This window comes from Phacochoerus africanus, chromosome 15, assembly GCF_016906955.1.
Source record: "Phacochoerus africanus isolate WHEZ1 chromosome 15, ROS_Pafr_v1, whole genome shotgun sequence".
NCBI lineage: Eukaryota > Metazoa > Chordata > Mammalia > Artiodactyla > Suidae > Phacochoerus > Phacochoerus africanus.
In genome coordinates, this window is record NC_062558.1 from 98,739,912 (window position 1) to 98,755,322 (window position 15,411).

At 38.4% G+C, this 15,411-nt stretch overlaps 2 protein-coding genes across 2 annotated transcripts in view; one reads left to right on the forward strand and one right to left on the reverse strand.

The window, feature by feature from the left end:
• PRKG1 (protein kinase cGMP-dependent 1) overlaps nucleotides 1-15,411 on the reverse strand; it is a 1,143,802-nt gene that overhangs the window by 538,080 nt on the left and 590,311 nt on the right. The gene's annotated exons all lie outside the window — the stretch shown is intronic.
• On the forward strand, nucleotides 632-4,379 carry CSTF2T (cleavage stimulation factor subunit 2 tau variant). Its single transcript, XM_047759867.1, has one exon. It carries the CDS (start codon nucleotides 730-732, stop codon nucleotides 2,581-2,583), a length of 1,854 nt encoding a protein of 617 aa, XP_047615823.1. The 5' UTR covers nucleotides 632-729; the 3' UTR covers nucleotides 2,584-4,379.

Consider the following 15,411-nt stretch of genomic DNA (forward strand, 5'->3'; position numbering starts at 1 on the left):
GTTCGACTGCCGAGTGCTTGTACAAAGAGAAACTTGTAAGGGCAGACACCTATCCACAGCGGTACCCTGAAGCTATGAGATGGGGGTGGGGATGGAGCTGGCGCACGCTTTTGGCTTGCATTTCTGTGTATTTTCCAAAAATGCTCTTCTAAAACGGAAATATTACTTTGTATTTTAAGAAGCAAATCCCAAATTTGCTTTGAAACACGACTACACTCTTCCCTCGTTGTCTGTACTGTGATTTTAAATATAGCTTAATTACACTATAATACTGCTATTTGGAAATACTTGTATCAGAAAGAACACACCGCCTTAGTCGCTTTCAGTTAGCGGTTTCCCGCCGGGCAAACGGAAGCAAAACCGCCCCTGACGTCACGGTAGGCGGCCGCTCCTCGTTACCATGGTGAAGTCTACGCGGCCATCTTTACTATGGTCCTCCCGCACTAAGCTTTTCCTGGCCGAGTTGGTACCGCGCGGTGCAAAGTCTGTAAAAATAAGAGGTGAGAAGGGAATCTCGCGCCTCAGTGAAGGTCCAGGGGCAGAAAACGTTAATTTAGTTAGTGGAACGCAGAGGTGTAAGTGCCACGGACTAGCGGAACTATTTCAGCAGAGTACTGCTGTTTCCGCCCGGATTCTGAAAACCGCTTCCGTTGCTCAGCGGAAGTGTGGGTCGCCAGAGGACGACTCTTGGAAGAATCCGCTCTCCGGCGTGTGTGCACAGCCGGAATCATGTCGAGTTTGGCGGTGAGAGACCCGGCAATGGATCGATCACTGCGTTCCGTGTTCGTGGGGAACATTCCGTATGAGGCAACTGAGGAGCAGTTAAAGGACATTTTCTCCGAGGTTGGTTCTGTTGTGAGTTTCCGGCTGGTATACGATAGAGAGACGGGAAAACCTAAGGGTTATGGCTTCTGTGAATACCAAGACCAGGAGACCGCGCTTAGTGCCATGCGGAACCTTAATGGGCGGGAGTTCAGCGGGAGAGCGCTTCGGGTGGACAATGCTGCCAGCGAAAAGAACAAGGAGGAGTTAAAGAGCTTGGGGCCTGCAGCCCCCATCATTGACTCTCCCTATGGAGACCCCATCGATCCAGAAGACGCCCCCGAATCAATTACCAGGGCAGTCGCTAGTCTCCCCCCGGAGCAGATGTTTGAGCTGATGAAGCAGATGAAGCTTTGTGTCCAAAACAGTCACCAGGAAGCTCGAAATATGTTACTTCAGAACCCTCAGCTGGCTTATGCGCTGTTGCAGGCACAAGTAGTGATGAGAATCATGGATCCAGAGATTGCTCTGAAAATTTTGCATCGCAAAATACATGTCACACCACTCATCCCAGGCAAATCTCAACCTGTCTCTGGCCCTGGCCCGGGCCCTGGCCCTGGCCCTGGCCCTGGACTCTGCCCAGGACCTAATGTTCTGCTGAACCAGCAGAATCCTCCAGCCCCTCAGCCTCAGCATTTGGCCAGAAGACCTGTGAAAGACATCCCTCCTCTGATGCAGACCCCTATCCAGGGTGGAATTCCAGCCCCAGGGCCAATTCCAGCTGCAGTTCCTGGTCCTGGCCCTGGTTCCTTAACTCCTGGCGGAGCCATGCAGCCCCAAGTTGGAATGCCAGGGGTTGGTCCAGTGCCCTTAGAGCGAGGGCAGATGCAGATTTCGGATCCTAGAGCTCCTATGCCTCGTGGACCCATGGCTCCTGGTGGCCTACCTCCTCGAGGACTGTTAGGAGATGCTCCAAATGACCCGCGTGGAGGGACTTTGCTTTCAGTCACTGGAGAAGTAGAGCCCAGAGGCTACCTTGGGCCACCTCATCAGGGTCCTCCAATGCACCATGCCTCTGGTCATGACAGCCGTGGCCCTTCCTCACATGAAATGAGGGGAGGGCCATTAGCAGATCCCAGACTGCTCATTGGAGAGCCCAGAGGACCCATGATAGATCAAAGGGGTCTTCCTATGGATGGTAGAGGTAGTAGAGATTCTCGAGGAATGGAGGCTCGAGCCATGGAAACTGAGGTCTTAGAGACACGAGTAATGGAGAGAAGAGGAATGGAGACCTGTGCATTGGAAACCAGAGGAATGGAAGCAAGAGGCATGGATGCAAGAGGAATGGAGATGAGAGGCCCCGGCCCCAGTTCGAGAGGCCCTATGAGCGGCGGAATCCAGGGTCCTGGTCCCATCAATATTGGGGCAGGTGGTCCTCAGGGACCCAGACAAGTCCCAAGTATTTCAGGGGTGGGAAATCCTGGAGCTGGCATGCAGGGGGCAGGTATGCAAGGTGCTAGCATGCAGGGGGCAGGTATGCAAGGCGCTGGCATGCAGGGGGCAGGTATGCAAGGAGCTGGTATGCAGGGAGCAGGTATGCAAGGAGCTGGCATTCAAGGGCCAGGCAAGCAAGGTGGAGGCCAGGCTAGCAGTTTTAGTCCTGGGCAGAGCCAAGTAACTCCACAGGATCAAGAAAAGGCAGCTTTGATCATGCAGGTTCTGCAACTGACTGCAGATCAAATTGCCATGCTGCCTCCTGAGCAAAGGCAGAGTATCTTGATTTTAAAGGAGCAAATCCAGAAATCCACTGGAGCTTCTTGAAAGATTTTTAGAACATATTTGGCAGTAATCCCAGAAAAGTTTTCTGTAATATAGAGAATGGGTGGGTGCAAAAAGCTGACTTCTGCATCCCCTCACTTGAATGATTAGGGTTTCCTTCCTCCCGGACCCTAATCTCATCCCTTGTTTCTTTCTTTCTCTTTTTTTCTTTTTTCCTTTTTGTAATTGTGGGATAGGGGGAGGTGGGAGTGGGTCTATTCACTTCAATTCATTGTAAATACACAAAAATAACTAAACATGGTTATATTATACCAATAAGATTACAAAGAATATACAGCATTATTGAAAAATGTCTACAATGTGTTAACTACATTTTTAAAATTCTTAGTAAAACAATGTGAAAACTGCACATAAAGATAAAAAGATAATCTGTTAAAATGTTAATGTACTAAGATAGTTTAAGATGTTTAGTTGTATAAGAAAATGAAGTTTACCTCAAAATTACAAGATAATATTTTTTGTTAAGCCATTTAAAATACAAAATCCTATTTTGGGGTCAACAGAATGCTGTATTAGGTTAAGCATTGTTTCAGTGTTTGGCATTACTTCAGAACATTAGAGCTAACCAGCTGAGTCTCATCTTGTGGTATTGGAATTGTTTTTTCTGAAGCTGTGCTACCTGAAAAATCAAAGAGTGCATCTGGTGTGGTATTTCATTTATCCCACCCTTTGAGCAATATTTTGGCCAGGCCCTGGGCTTGATGATTTTGCTGGGACAGTTCTAGGGTCAACAAGTTATTTAATTCTGCTCTGATGAGACTCTGTATCTCTCAGTACCTTCCTATTTCTCAGTCTTTTAAGGTCTAAATGTGAATCTGAATAATTCTCTCACATCCTTCCCCAAAACTGGAGTCTAGGGACCAGTTGTTCTGGATGAATTATACACAACATTGGGCTTTTCATAAATAGTGGGGGACTTCATGCAGTGTTAGTTTCCTGGTAACTAGCTTCCATACACAGATGGTATCCATCTGGTCAGCCAGAATCAGGAGTTAAAATCTTAGTCTCAGCAACATTAAAATGCCTTTTGGTTTTCTTCTTTCAAAAATCTACTTTTTTGTCACCATCTTAACAGAATAATTGAGGCCCAGATAGGTAGAGATACTCTTAAAGCCTGAACTGTGCTGAGTTGGTTATTACTCACTTTTCTTTTACAAGTAATAAAGCTTTTTAGTCCTAATATGCATACCTATGAGACATTTAAAAATGTGTAGGAAGGTGGGGCTTATCACAGTTCCTTCAGAGCTACTGCTTCATTTGTTCTTAGGCCTAGAGGATATGGAGACTTAAAAATTTGTATGATAGAACAAGTAGTAATTAATAGAAGTATAAATACCCAGATAACCAGGTGATATTGACTCTGGAGAAGAAATAATATCTAGTTAAGAGGGGAAAAAAAGCTGAGACTTAGAAATTGAATTATTTTCCTTTTGTCAAGTTTTTACATCTTAAGTGGATAATGCACTCTTTTTATGAAGTTTTCTTCCCTAGGATGTTTCCTGCAACCTCTTTTACTCCTGTTTTATTGTTGTTCACACTGTTAACTTCCCATGTTTTCTACATGCTTCTCCTCTGGAGGGGTTAACTCTTAACCTGTGTGTAATCGTTCTGGTTAATACTAATTCAGAGTTGGCTTGATTGCTTTGAAATTGTAGTTGTTTTATCCCAAAGCTTTCACTGAAAGGCTCTAACTGAAAACTATTCAATGTTACACTGTTTGTTGTAGTCACATCTCTGCATTGTTTGATGCAGACTAAATAAAAAGGATATAAAATTAAGGCTGAGTTTAGTATCTAATGTTTATTTTTAATGAATGTGTCATTCAAAAGTTACCTATTGAGAAATCCATGGGGCCTAAGTACATCTTTTAAATGAAAAAGGCAAGTCTAAAATTACAGGAATGGATGGAAATACCTTTTTTAGTTCATTGTCTATGTAGTTCCACACTTGAAATGACTATATATTATGTACACCAACCATGTTTTTCAATAGTAGGTATCATTAGCAAGATCTTGGATACTCAGATGTTAGGCTTCCTTTTGTTTATATTCCTCACAGAGAACTCTTCTCTGTATCCCAGGAATACCCTACATGTACAGTGTCTTCATTGCTGACAGCACTTGTTATATTGCAATGCACTGTTTTACTTTTACCCTCAACCCCTGACTCTCACTTGTAATAGACCAGGAACTTGAACATGGACTGTCTTACTCATTTTTATGTTCGCTGTAGCAAAGTTGGCAGGTGAGAAGAACAAAACATTCTGTCAGTTTGAGCAGGAAAAAAAAAAAAATCCCATAAAGAGCACAGAAATCCCCCCTAAAAGGATTTAGATTCCACACAGAACAAATGAGCCATTAACAAAAAAAAATAATAACTTATAAACAGGTAACACAAGTTATCTCCTTTACTCTGGTAAATGGAATAGTTTCTCTCATTTCTAGTGCAGGCATGGTCTGAATCATCTGTTTTACTGCATGAATGTTGGTTACAGCCCTGGCATCCTGCCTTTTCCCAAATATAGAGAGACTATAAATGAAATCACAAAATCATTCATAATAACAATAGTTGAACATGGTGAGGTTAAACACTGATTGTCAAATGCCTCCTTAGGGCTTATTTTTCTTGGGCAGTGCTTGCTTTTTGGAAATAAATGATCAGCTTTAATCAGTGCCTGCTTATAGCCCTTTCCTTACATTACCGATATCAAAAATATGTTTTAATATTTGCTGATATCCTAAGCCTTCTAATTTAGGATGATTTGATAAGATAGAAGCCGAAGTGAATCTCAGGTGAAGGTAGGCTAGTCCAAGAGTGATTTGTGTATGACTTTTCAACTACTCAGAATTCTAAAGGCAGAACATTTTAAAGAAAGAACCTTAATATAATCACAGCTTGCAAAGCTTCTGGCTTTTCCATGCTGTGATGGGACATTAACTAAGCACACAGAACCTAATTTCCTGTGGTGTGTCAGGCCATTCTCTTAGGTGTGATGAGGCCTAAGGATAATTATGTGCAACAACCTACTGTGGCAGAGAAACTGAATTATCTGTTATATCTCAGTCTTCACACAAAAAATATGTCAGACTTACACTGCTTTATAGTGCCAGCTAATCTCCAGAAATCTGGTTGGAGCTTGCTTTTCTCATCAGTCTTTTGTCAAGAAGGCTCTATGGTCAAGAACTAATTCATTTTAAGGAAATGGATATATTTAAAATAATAAATAGAATTATTAAACAATATAATATTAAATAATAAATTATAAATTGATATTTAATATGCTAATATTTTTCATATATGTATATCAGTTCTTAACCAGATCTATAAGGGTACACACAACTGTCCTCTATTAACAGAATATTCATATCTTCAGGTAAACCTATACACAAAATTATTTCATCATTTTACGTATACAATCATCAGAGAAAAAGATCCCCATCTATTTAAGAAACAGAAATTAGAGTATTGAAATCTCTAGAATCACATATCTCCTCCCATCCCACTCCCATTAATTTTGTCAAAGTTTTATCTTGAAGCTTTAAGTATCTTTGGACAAGGGACCCAAATCAGGCCTGTGGGCCAGCTGAACCTACAGATAAGTTTTATTTGACCCGCCCAAAATTTTTAAAAATTTTGAATTTGTATGCATTTAGTGGCAGCATATATTCTGTTTGTCCACAAGCCCACTCTCTCCCTTGGATCTTACACTAGGTTTCATTCACACCATTACTGGCCAGTCCTTCTAACACTTTGAATTTACAACTCCTGCTTTTACTCTGCATAAAAACACAACCATTAGATTCCATTGAAATGTTTAGTGTCAATGTGAACTAACAAATGTGACCTTAACCAAACTTAACCAATATGAACTAGAAAAATGGTTGAGGACCTTGTTCAGCAAGTATACTTCGGCAAAATCAACCAACCAACCAAAACCCAGCATAAAACCAAGAAAAAGGTATCACATTTTTGTAACTTCATGAGGTACATTGAGCAAAGCAGTGTCTTGAAACACTAATCTAACAAAGATATTTCTCCCACAAATCTGTTTTAGTCTTAATAAATATTAAGCCAAAATAGCAAGAGCTTTTTAAATTCAAAGATGTATTTATAAAGGGAGTAATATATATAATTTATATTAAATGCTAACAGTTCTAGAGTAAGTACATGGATAGTGTACATAGTGGAATAAGATCTTTAATGTTTGTTATTAACTAATTAAAAAAAATCTATGTAATTCCACACAGCAGCCATGCTGATTAAAAAACAAACAAGAAAACCCAAAAAACTTTGCTCTTAGAATAAAATCCCAAATCCTTTTTTTGTCCTATAAAACCCTAAATGATTTTGATCTCTCCTACACCAATCTTACATCACACTGCTGCCCTCTGACTCACTGCTACAGTTGCTTCAAGCCTAGCTTGATTTCCTTGAAAAACTCATTTTCATCTCTGAGCTTTGTACTTGGTAGTTTCCCTTGCTTTTAACCCACTCTTTCCCCAGGCTTTTGAACAGCCAGGGACCCTCTTTTAGATTTCACCTTACCAATCACTTACTCAGAGAGGCTCTTCCTGAATACCTCCTTTAAAATGATCTCCCCATTTTCTCTCATCTCCTTGTTTTACTTTTTAACAGTAGCTCTTTTACCGAGCATGACTTAAACATTAATCCATATTCTCCAACTTTTTTGCAAAGCACATTATTATATGCATAAGGCAAACCTGATAATTGCCATTGAGTTACTCTTTATGCTTATGCTACATTTATCATGTCAATTGTGCTTGTTCCCAAATTCATGCTAGTTGATCTTATTACTCTAATATATAGGTATGGATATAGACAAAGACATAGATATGGGTATACAGCATGCATGAATATGTGGAATATGACTGCAAAACTTCAATGTTATATTCATCATATAAGCTGTGTCTTTAAACTAGCTTATACCAATTATACAAAATTTTCAAATATAGATATAGATTTATTAATGAATATGAAAAAAGTTATTTCTACAAAAAACTATATTGAATTTTTGAAGTGATTTGATAAAGTGAGTGATTAAAAATGACTTAAATTTTGTGGGGGCAAGATAAGTTTGGTACTGCCATTATGTTTCCCTTCCACCTCTTCAGGAGTTACCCAGGAGAAATACCAATATACCTCTATTCTGGTCCTCTCCTTCCCCACAGCATAATGTTATATACGCAAAGAAACTGACTATGCTTTAAACCCTTGCTGATTAAGACATGGTCCTTGGACCGGCAGCATCAGCATCACCCGGAAGCCTGTTAAAACTACGGAATCTAACACCCCATCTGAGACCTGCTGAATCAGAAGCTGCATTTTAATGATTCCCAGGTGATTCATATGCAAATAAAAGTTTGAGAAGCCCTGCTTAAAACTAATCCTAAGATAAATAAAATAGAAAACAAACAAAACACCTTAACAATATTATGAGAACTAGAAGGGACTTTGAGGTTATCCAAATGATCACCCCTCCATTGACACTGACACAGAAATTAAAGAATTGGCAAACATCCCTACTTAGTCTGAAGTAAATAAAGGAAATATCCTCTCTATGAGAAGCCATATTGAAAAACGAACACACAAAACAAAGATGATTTAGAGAATATTAGGTTCAGTGGGAAGCTCAGCATAAAATACCATAATTAAAATGACTATTGTTTTGGGAAGTCACCTGAGTTTGCATTTCATCTATGTGAGTGACTTTTCTCAGGGGTGGAGGGAAAGTCTTGCCAAGTTAATTTAAAACAATGCATTTATTTTTATTAAATATTAACACCAGAAGCATCACACATCAAAAATTGTTTCAACTAAGTTTGACTAAAAGTGACTCTCTGGGAAGAATGCCCACCTTATATAAATACTTTCTCATAAAACCAGAGTCGTTTTCCAATTTGCAAATCGCATGGTCTTCCTGGTAAGAGACACTATCCAGACAAGAATGCTGACTTAAAATTAAAATTAGGGTCCTACAATTCCTTCTGTAAACATCCCTCCCTCTGACCCTGGAATACTGCCTTTTTTTTTTTTTTTTTTGCTTTTTAGCAATGCACCCATGGCATATGGCTGGGCGTTGAACTGGAGCTACAGCTGCTAGCCTACGTCACAGCCACAGCAACGCCAGATCCAAGCTACGAGCCACGTCTGCGACCTACACCACAGCCCATGGCAATGCCGGATCCTTGACACACTGAGTGAGGCCAGACCAGGGATTGAACCTGCATTCTCACGGTTCCTAGTTGGATTCATTACTGCTGAGCCACAATGTGAAATACCAGGAATATTTCCTAATTAACCTTCATATAATATACCATCTAGGCAACAAAAGAAATCTTCTCTTCTTTTTTTTTTTTTGGCAATACCCATGGTATGCAGAAGTTCCGGGGTCAGGGATCAAATCCATGCCACAGCTGTGACCTGAGCCACAGAAGTGACAATGCCAGCTCCTTAACGCGATATATCACCAAGGAACGCCTCTTTTTTTTTTTAATTGAAGTATACATTATATTCGTTTTAGATGTACAACAGTGTGATTTGACACATATGCATTATGATACTACTTATCACAATAAGTAGTGACCATCTGTCACCAAAGTTATTACAATATTATTGATTATATTCTCTATGCTATAATTACATCCCTCTGACTTCTTTTATAACTATAAGTCAGTACCTCTTAATCCCCTTCACACATTTCCCCCCACCTTCCTACCCTCCTTCCTCTCTGGCAACTGCTTGTTTGTTCTCTGTATCTATAAGTCTGTTTTTGTTGTAGTTTGTTTTTAGATTTCACATGTAAGTGAAATCATATAGTATTTGTCTTTCTCTGACTTCTTTCACTTAGCATAATACCCTATAGAGCCATCCATGTTGTCACAAATGGCAAGATATCATTCTTTTTTTATGGCTGAGTGATATTCCAATGTAGTTATCTACCACATCTTCATTATCCATTCACCTCTCTGTGGACATTTAGGTTGCATTTATATCTCGGCTATTGTAAGCAGAAGAAATCTTGAAATCATAAAATCTGCATGCTTATGTTTCAGTGAGAATAAATGCTCAATAGAATTCTGCTGCTAAATATTTTTCAAACTTTATCTAAAAAGTCCAGTGCACCAAAAATAAAGGACTAATATAACCAAAACAGTTAAAAGTAATTGCCCAGTATTTAGTCTGTTAATTTATTTTCAGTAAATTTATTGAAAATGACATGAAAACTGTATGCTAAAATCTATGCCTTTAAACTTGTCTTTGAACCTGATCATAATTAAGGGTACAAATTGACCAAATTAACACTTGTAAATTAAGCAAATAATGTTTTTTTTCCTTAAAAATGTTTACATTGGTTCAAGTGATTGAACTCAAAATGTTTCTAGCAAACAACAATTTAAATTTAAATGAAGGCCTTTTAAGTAGTGACATCAAAGCAAATTATTGTGAAGCTGTGACAATGACCTTGGAATACATAAGTCTAAATTTCTGTTTTCTAGACTACAAGTAGTGTTTCATACTACTTGTAGTGTAGTAATTTTGGGCTTTGTTTGCTTAAATGGAAAACAAAAGCTTAATTAGAATGTTTTGTGAATTGAAAGTGAGGTGATTTATAGGATCTTTGGTTGGTGGAGATTTTGTTGTCACTGTGTTCAGATAAAAAGGTTTTAGCAATTTCTTTCTAGTAAGTGCCACTGCTGGGACTTGCAAACCAGTTGAGGCTTGAGCAACAATAACCTAAGTTTAAAACGGCCCAAAGCTGCCCCTCTTGAGGAATTAGAGCTAGATTATCCTGGGGAGAAGAGAAAAGAGGCTTTTCTGTGTCTCTCATCCATTGTCCCTTTCATCCAGGGTTATTCTAAAGAGAGGGAAGACTGATGAGCTGGCCACTGAGCCAGCCAGGTCCAGCCAAGGAAGGATTGTGAAACTCATCTCCTGTGATCACTGTGGTGAAGTTAAGCAAGTTACCAGGGCTGGAAAATGCTGTTTCAGCAGAAATTCATTCTTCCAAAAGAAAGTAAGGAAATGGGGGGGGGGGTGTAATTTTTTTTTTTTCCACTAAGCCCCACCAGAAACACAGACCTACTTCACATGCACGATCACGTGATAGCAGCTGCCATCCCAAGCAAGCAGTGCCCTCTCCAGCTCATCTCCAGCACCCAGAGTGTCTTTTGGGTCTTAGCTGCCATACCCACTAAGGACTTTTTTGTTTTGTTTTAATAAGAAAAAGAAGGGAAAAAATCACTTACATCGATACAGACATGGGATATAGTTCTTTAAAATATTTTTTACTTTAATATGCATTTTTTTATGTGATCGAATATCTTGAGTTGATGAAAGGAGCCTGCAACAATGGAATTTCAGGCATCAGCACAAGATTGGGAGTAGAGATTTGTTTTTAAGGGAGGAAGATGGTAGCAAGGGCCTTTCAAATGCTCCGGAACTAACACCTATGTGAGTTGCAAGTTTCATGCTTTCTTCTAGAAGGCTGAGTCATGGTTAATATATAAAAAGGTTCTATTAAGGAGCTACCTAATGCCTTGCACTTGACATTTAGTCATCTCTAAGATGACTAAAATCTGGAGGCAGTAGGAAGATGCTTAGAGAAGTTATCTAGTTTGCCTTGAGTCACATACCTTATGGGGGGTGAAGCACCTTTGAACCTAAGTTTGTCCAACTCTCAAGCCCTACTCTTTCCATCGCATCACTCTGCTTTAAATTGGAGATGGTGAGAAGATAGAACAGCTTACACACTGCGGACTGAGTGTGAAAGAACATCAGGCATCATTACCACTAAGTGAGGAAGTTTATCACAGTCTAGAAAAGGTGATTTTTAGGCAGTAGTGAAAGGTTCATACAAGCAATCTTTTGTCCGTACTTATTTTTTCTTTCTCCCAAGCACTAAGTACTTAACCTAGGCTTTGGTAGAATGGCAGGGGGGATTAGGATGGAAATATATATATAGAATAATGATGGAAATTTATAAGAAATATGTAAAAATACTATCTTCCGGATAGTTCTAATCAATATCTAAACAATATCAAGATTTATTTTTCCTGTGATCTCTTTTTTAAATGTATTAATATTGACATATTATATAATGTACTCATTTAAAGCATACAATGCAATGGTTTTTAGTCTATTCATAGTTGCGCTAACATTACCACAACCTAAAATCAGAACATACTCATCACCCCAAAAAGAAAACTTGAAGTTTTCTCTTCTTACTTTCACCCATCTCCCCTACTCACCCCAGGCAACCATTTGTGTATTTTCTGTATCTTAAAAAAAAAAAGTCACTGCTATGAACATTTATTTGCAGGTTTGCAAGTTCTGGGGGTCCATTTGTTTAATTTCCCTTCGGTATATTCCTAGGAATGGAATTACTCCATCATATAACTCCATGTTAATGTTTAGAGGAACGGTCAGACTATTTTCCAAAGTGGCTCCAGCAATGTTAACTGTGGGACCCATTTCTATTTCTCACTTTCTGTCCACTGAGCTAACGACCTCCTAGTGTGGTTGAGAGAATTGTTTGGTAACACACTTCACACCATGCCTATATATAGTAAGCTCTTGATATATACTAGATATTGATGTTATCCCTAAAATATATAAAAATGTAAAATATAGAGCCATAAGAGCATCATGAAAACATGAGCCAGCTCTCTTTATTGCTCCAAATGTCCTGAGGTGGCGGGGGGCGGGGAATAGAGCATGAGAAGAATCAGTTCAGCTATGAGGACCTCCACTTCAAGGGATAAAAGGAAGAAGCCCAAAGAATATTCCATTGCCAGAAAAGGAGGCATTTTAAACCACAGTTGTCTGTTTTGTATTGGGAATGGAAAGAGTATGAGATCAGGGCAGGGAAAGAAAAGTATCACCTCTCTCCTCACCACTTTCCTTATATTTCCTTAAGTAGTAAAGCTGTATTTTGTACAAGAAGAAATCTAATACAAATTTTACAATGAGGAAGGCAATCTTAAATTGAAAAACTCTCTAACAGCTGACTCTGACCCAAGGGGTTTCAAGCTCCTGAAATCTTGTTTGAGACAAACAAATAGAAATGGTATCAGTGTTTTATTTAGTGTGAGCTTTTATAGCTTAAATATTTCTATTTCCTATAGTTTTATCCAACACAACAGAGGAGAGATTTTAGAAAATGTGTTTCTCTTTATCTAAAGCAAACTATAATAATGCAATACAAGTTTGGGAAAATATTTGCACTGTTTGCTATAGTGTTATATTTAGGGGACATGCATTTTAAGTGTTTTTTTAATGAATGAAGTGTTCACATACAATTCAGCCTTTTCTTCATGCTGTCAAAGATGGTACACACTATGCTATAGTAGCATTTAAACCCTGCAGCATAAATGCATGAACATACTATGATTTAATTAATCCTTACTTAGTATTTTGTGTTTTACACGTATCTAATATTTCTCAGCCTGACTTAAAAAAAATGGTTCTACAGAGCCTCATGTATTGGAAAAAGTTTTTACGAAATACAACCAGCTTAAATAAACAGTGTTAATATATAAGAATCCTATAAATATGCTTATTTTACCAAAACTTGGATACTACTACAAAACTGAAAGATACTGAAATCTAAAGTTACAGATCTTTTTCAGTGGAATGCAATTTTTATTTAGGAACTCCCAATGAGTATCTTCTTTAAGATTCACCTGACATAAACTGAGTAATTACTTTTTGGTTTTAATAAGCAAATTTATATAAAAGTATTCATCACATTTTGAAGAGTATTTACTTATGACTACTGTATTTCTTCTAACATTTTCCCTATAAAAAGCAAAAGCAAAATGCGTAAATGTCCAGTTTATGAATTCGTTACTATACAATTAAATCTAATATTCCATATCTATGCTTTCAATACAGGAGCCACTAGCTACAGGGGACTATTGGAAACTTATACTGTGTTTAATGAGACTGAGGGACTAAATTTCAAGATTATTCAAAGTGAATGAATTAATTGATTGGTTGCCATATGTGGCTAACAGCTAGTATATTGGGTAGCACAAATATAGAGGTTTTAAGTTATTTTACAGCAGGTATAATTTTGAGTAATGGTTCAAAACTCACAAATAGATGGACTGACTGGATATTTCCATCACTTAATCTGCAGAATTAATAGCATCATTAAAGCTGCTAATCAACATTTAGTGCCCATGTACTTAGATCAATAAATATCCCACCTCATTTATAATAGATTCTCATACAATATGTAATATCAGAAGACAAGAAATAAAAGTAGACTGAACATATTGTATTCATTTATTCCTTCAGTAAGTATTTAATGTTCACCATGTATCAGTCAATGAGGAATCAGCACAACAGAAAAGGACCCTGATCCGAATGATTTTATATTTATTCAGTGTCTACTTCTTCCCAGGTACCCTGAGTATATGCTTTGCCCTGAAGGAGGCTGGACAGTTTAAAGGGAAGAGCTTCCTAAACAGAAGGCAGTACAGGGTACTACAGTACTGCAGTACAATAGCAGCACAAGTAGAAGAATCTGAATATAGATGCAATCAGAGAAGATTTTTTGCAACAGAATGGAGAACAGAACAGAACTGATTTAGAGGGACCATTCTGGGCCAAGGACTTGTTTGAGTCAAGATGTTGCATTAAATTAGCCTGGTGATATCAGAGAACTAAACACCTTGTTTTAGTGAGGAGGGGAATATAGAGGTGCGGGGTGCAGCAGAAGATGAGGCAGAGTCTAGATTCCCAGTGCCTCCAGAGATAAGCTAAAATCTTTGATCTTGGTGCTGAAAGATATAGGGAGAGATCCAAGGGTTTTAGGGAGGAAAATGAAAAGTTCAGACTGACATTTGAGAAAGACCTCTCTGAAAGAGATCAATTATGAAAAAGTCAAAGGAATCCAGGTAGAAAATACTTCTGTTGCTTGAAGTAATCTGCAGCAAGGTCTTTATGGGATTAAAAAAAAAATGCCTTTGTTTTTATGAGAGTGAGACATTTAGCAACACCAGCCATCAGGAACTCATTCAAAAGCCATTAAGAAAAAGGCAAGAAAAAAAATAGAAGAAATGAATAGATTGCATCTTAGGCACTATGCTTGTAAACAGGTAGTTTTACAAGCGTAGTGGATTTTCAGCAGATGTACAGCAATAAGAGAAGGAAGACACTTGTAGGAAAAAAAAAAACAATAGCTGAAAGTGAGGGAGGAATATGATCTAAATGTTAGAAAACTTATCTTCGCCATTGTGTTTCCAATATTTAAAGCAATATCTGGCATGGTACCATGTGCTCAATACTCAATACATATTTATTAATGTTCACAAATGTCAATAAATGAATGCATCACAAAAGTCATTCAAAAGAATTAGGAAAATATTTAGATTAATAATTCACCACAGTAGTCCCAAGAAACATGAGTACATTATACCTCAAGGCAATGACTGATGTTCAGCCTAGGGCCCCCATTGTTGCTTGTGTAAAACATCAGGCCACTGTGTCAAACTTGACCCCACCAGACACACCTGTATCAGTCTTTTTTGGAGTTTCAGGGATCTTGTGTCTGTGGCTTGAACTACCTGCCTCTGAACAAAACATTATTATCTAGGACACAGCCTCTTTTCTGGTGACCTGGAAATAAATGAAAACCCAAGAACCTCTTTTCTTATGCAAAGTCAGTTCTTAGATAAAACAATACAATCTAAAAAACTAACCCCTATCACTGGGAACAAAGATAAGCCATGCATAATCAGACTCTAGAGGATAGATTCTCACAGCTGACTATCATATCAGAAT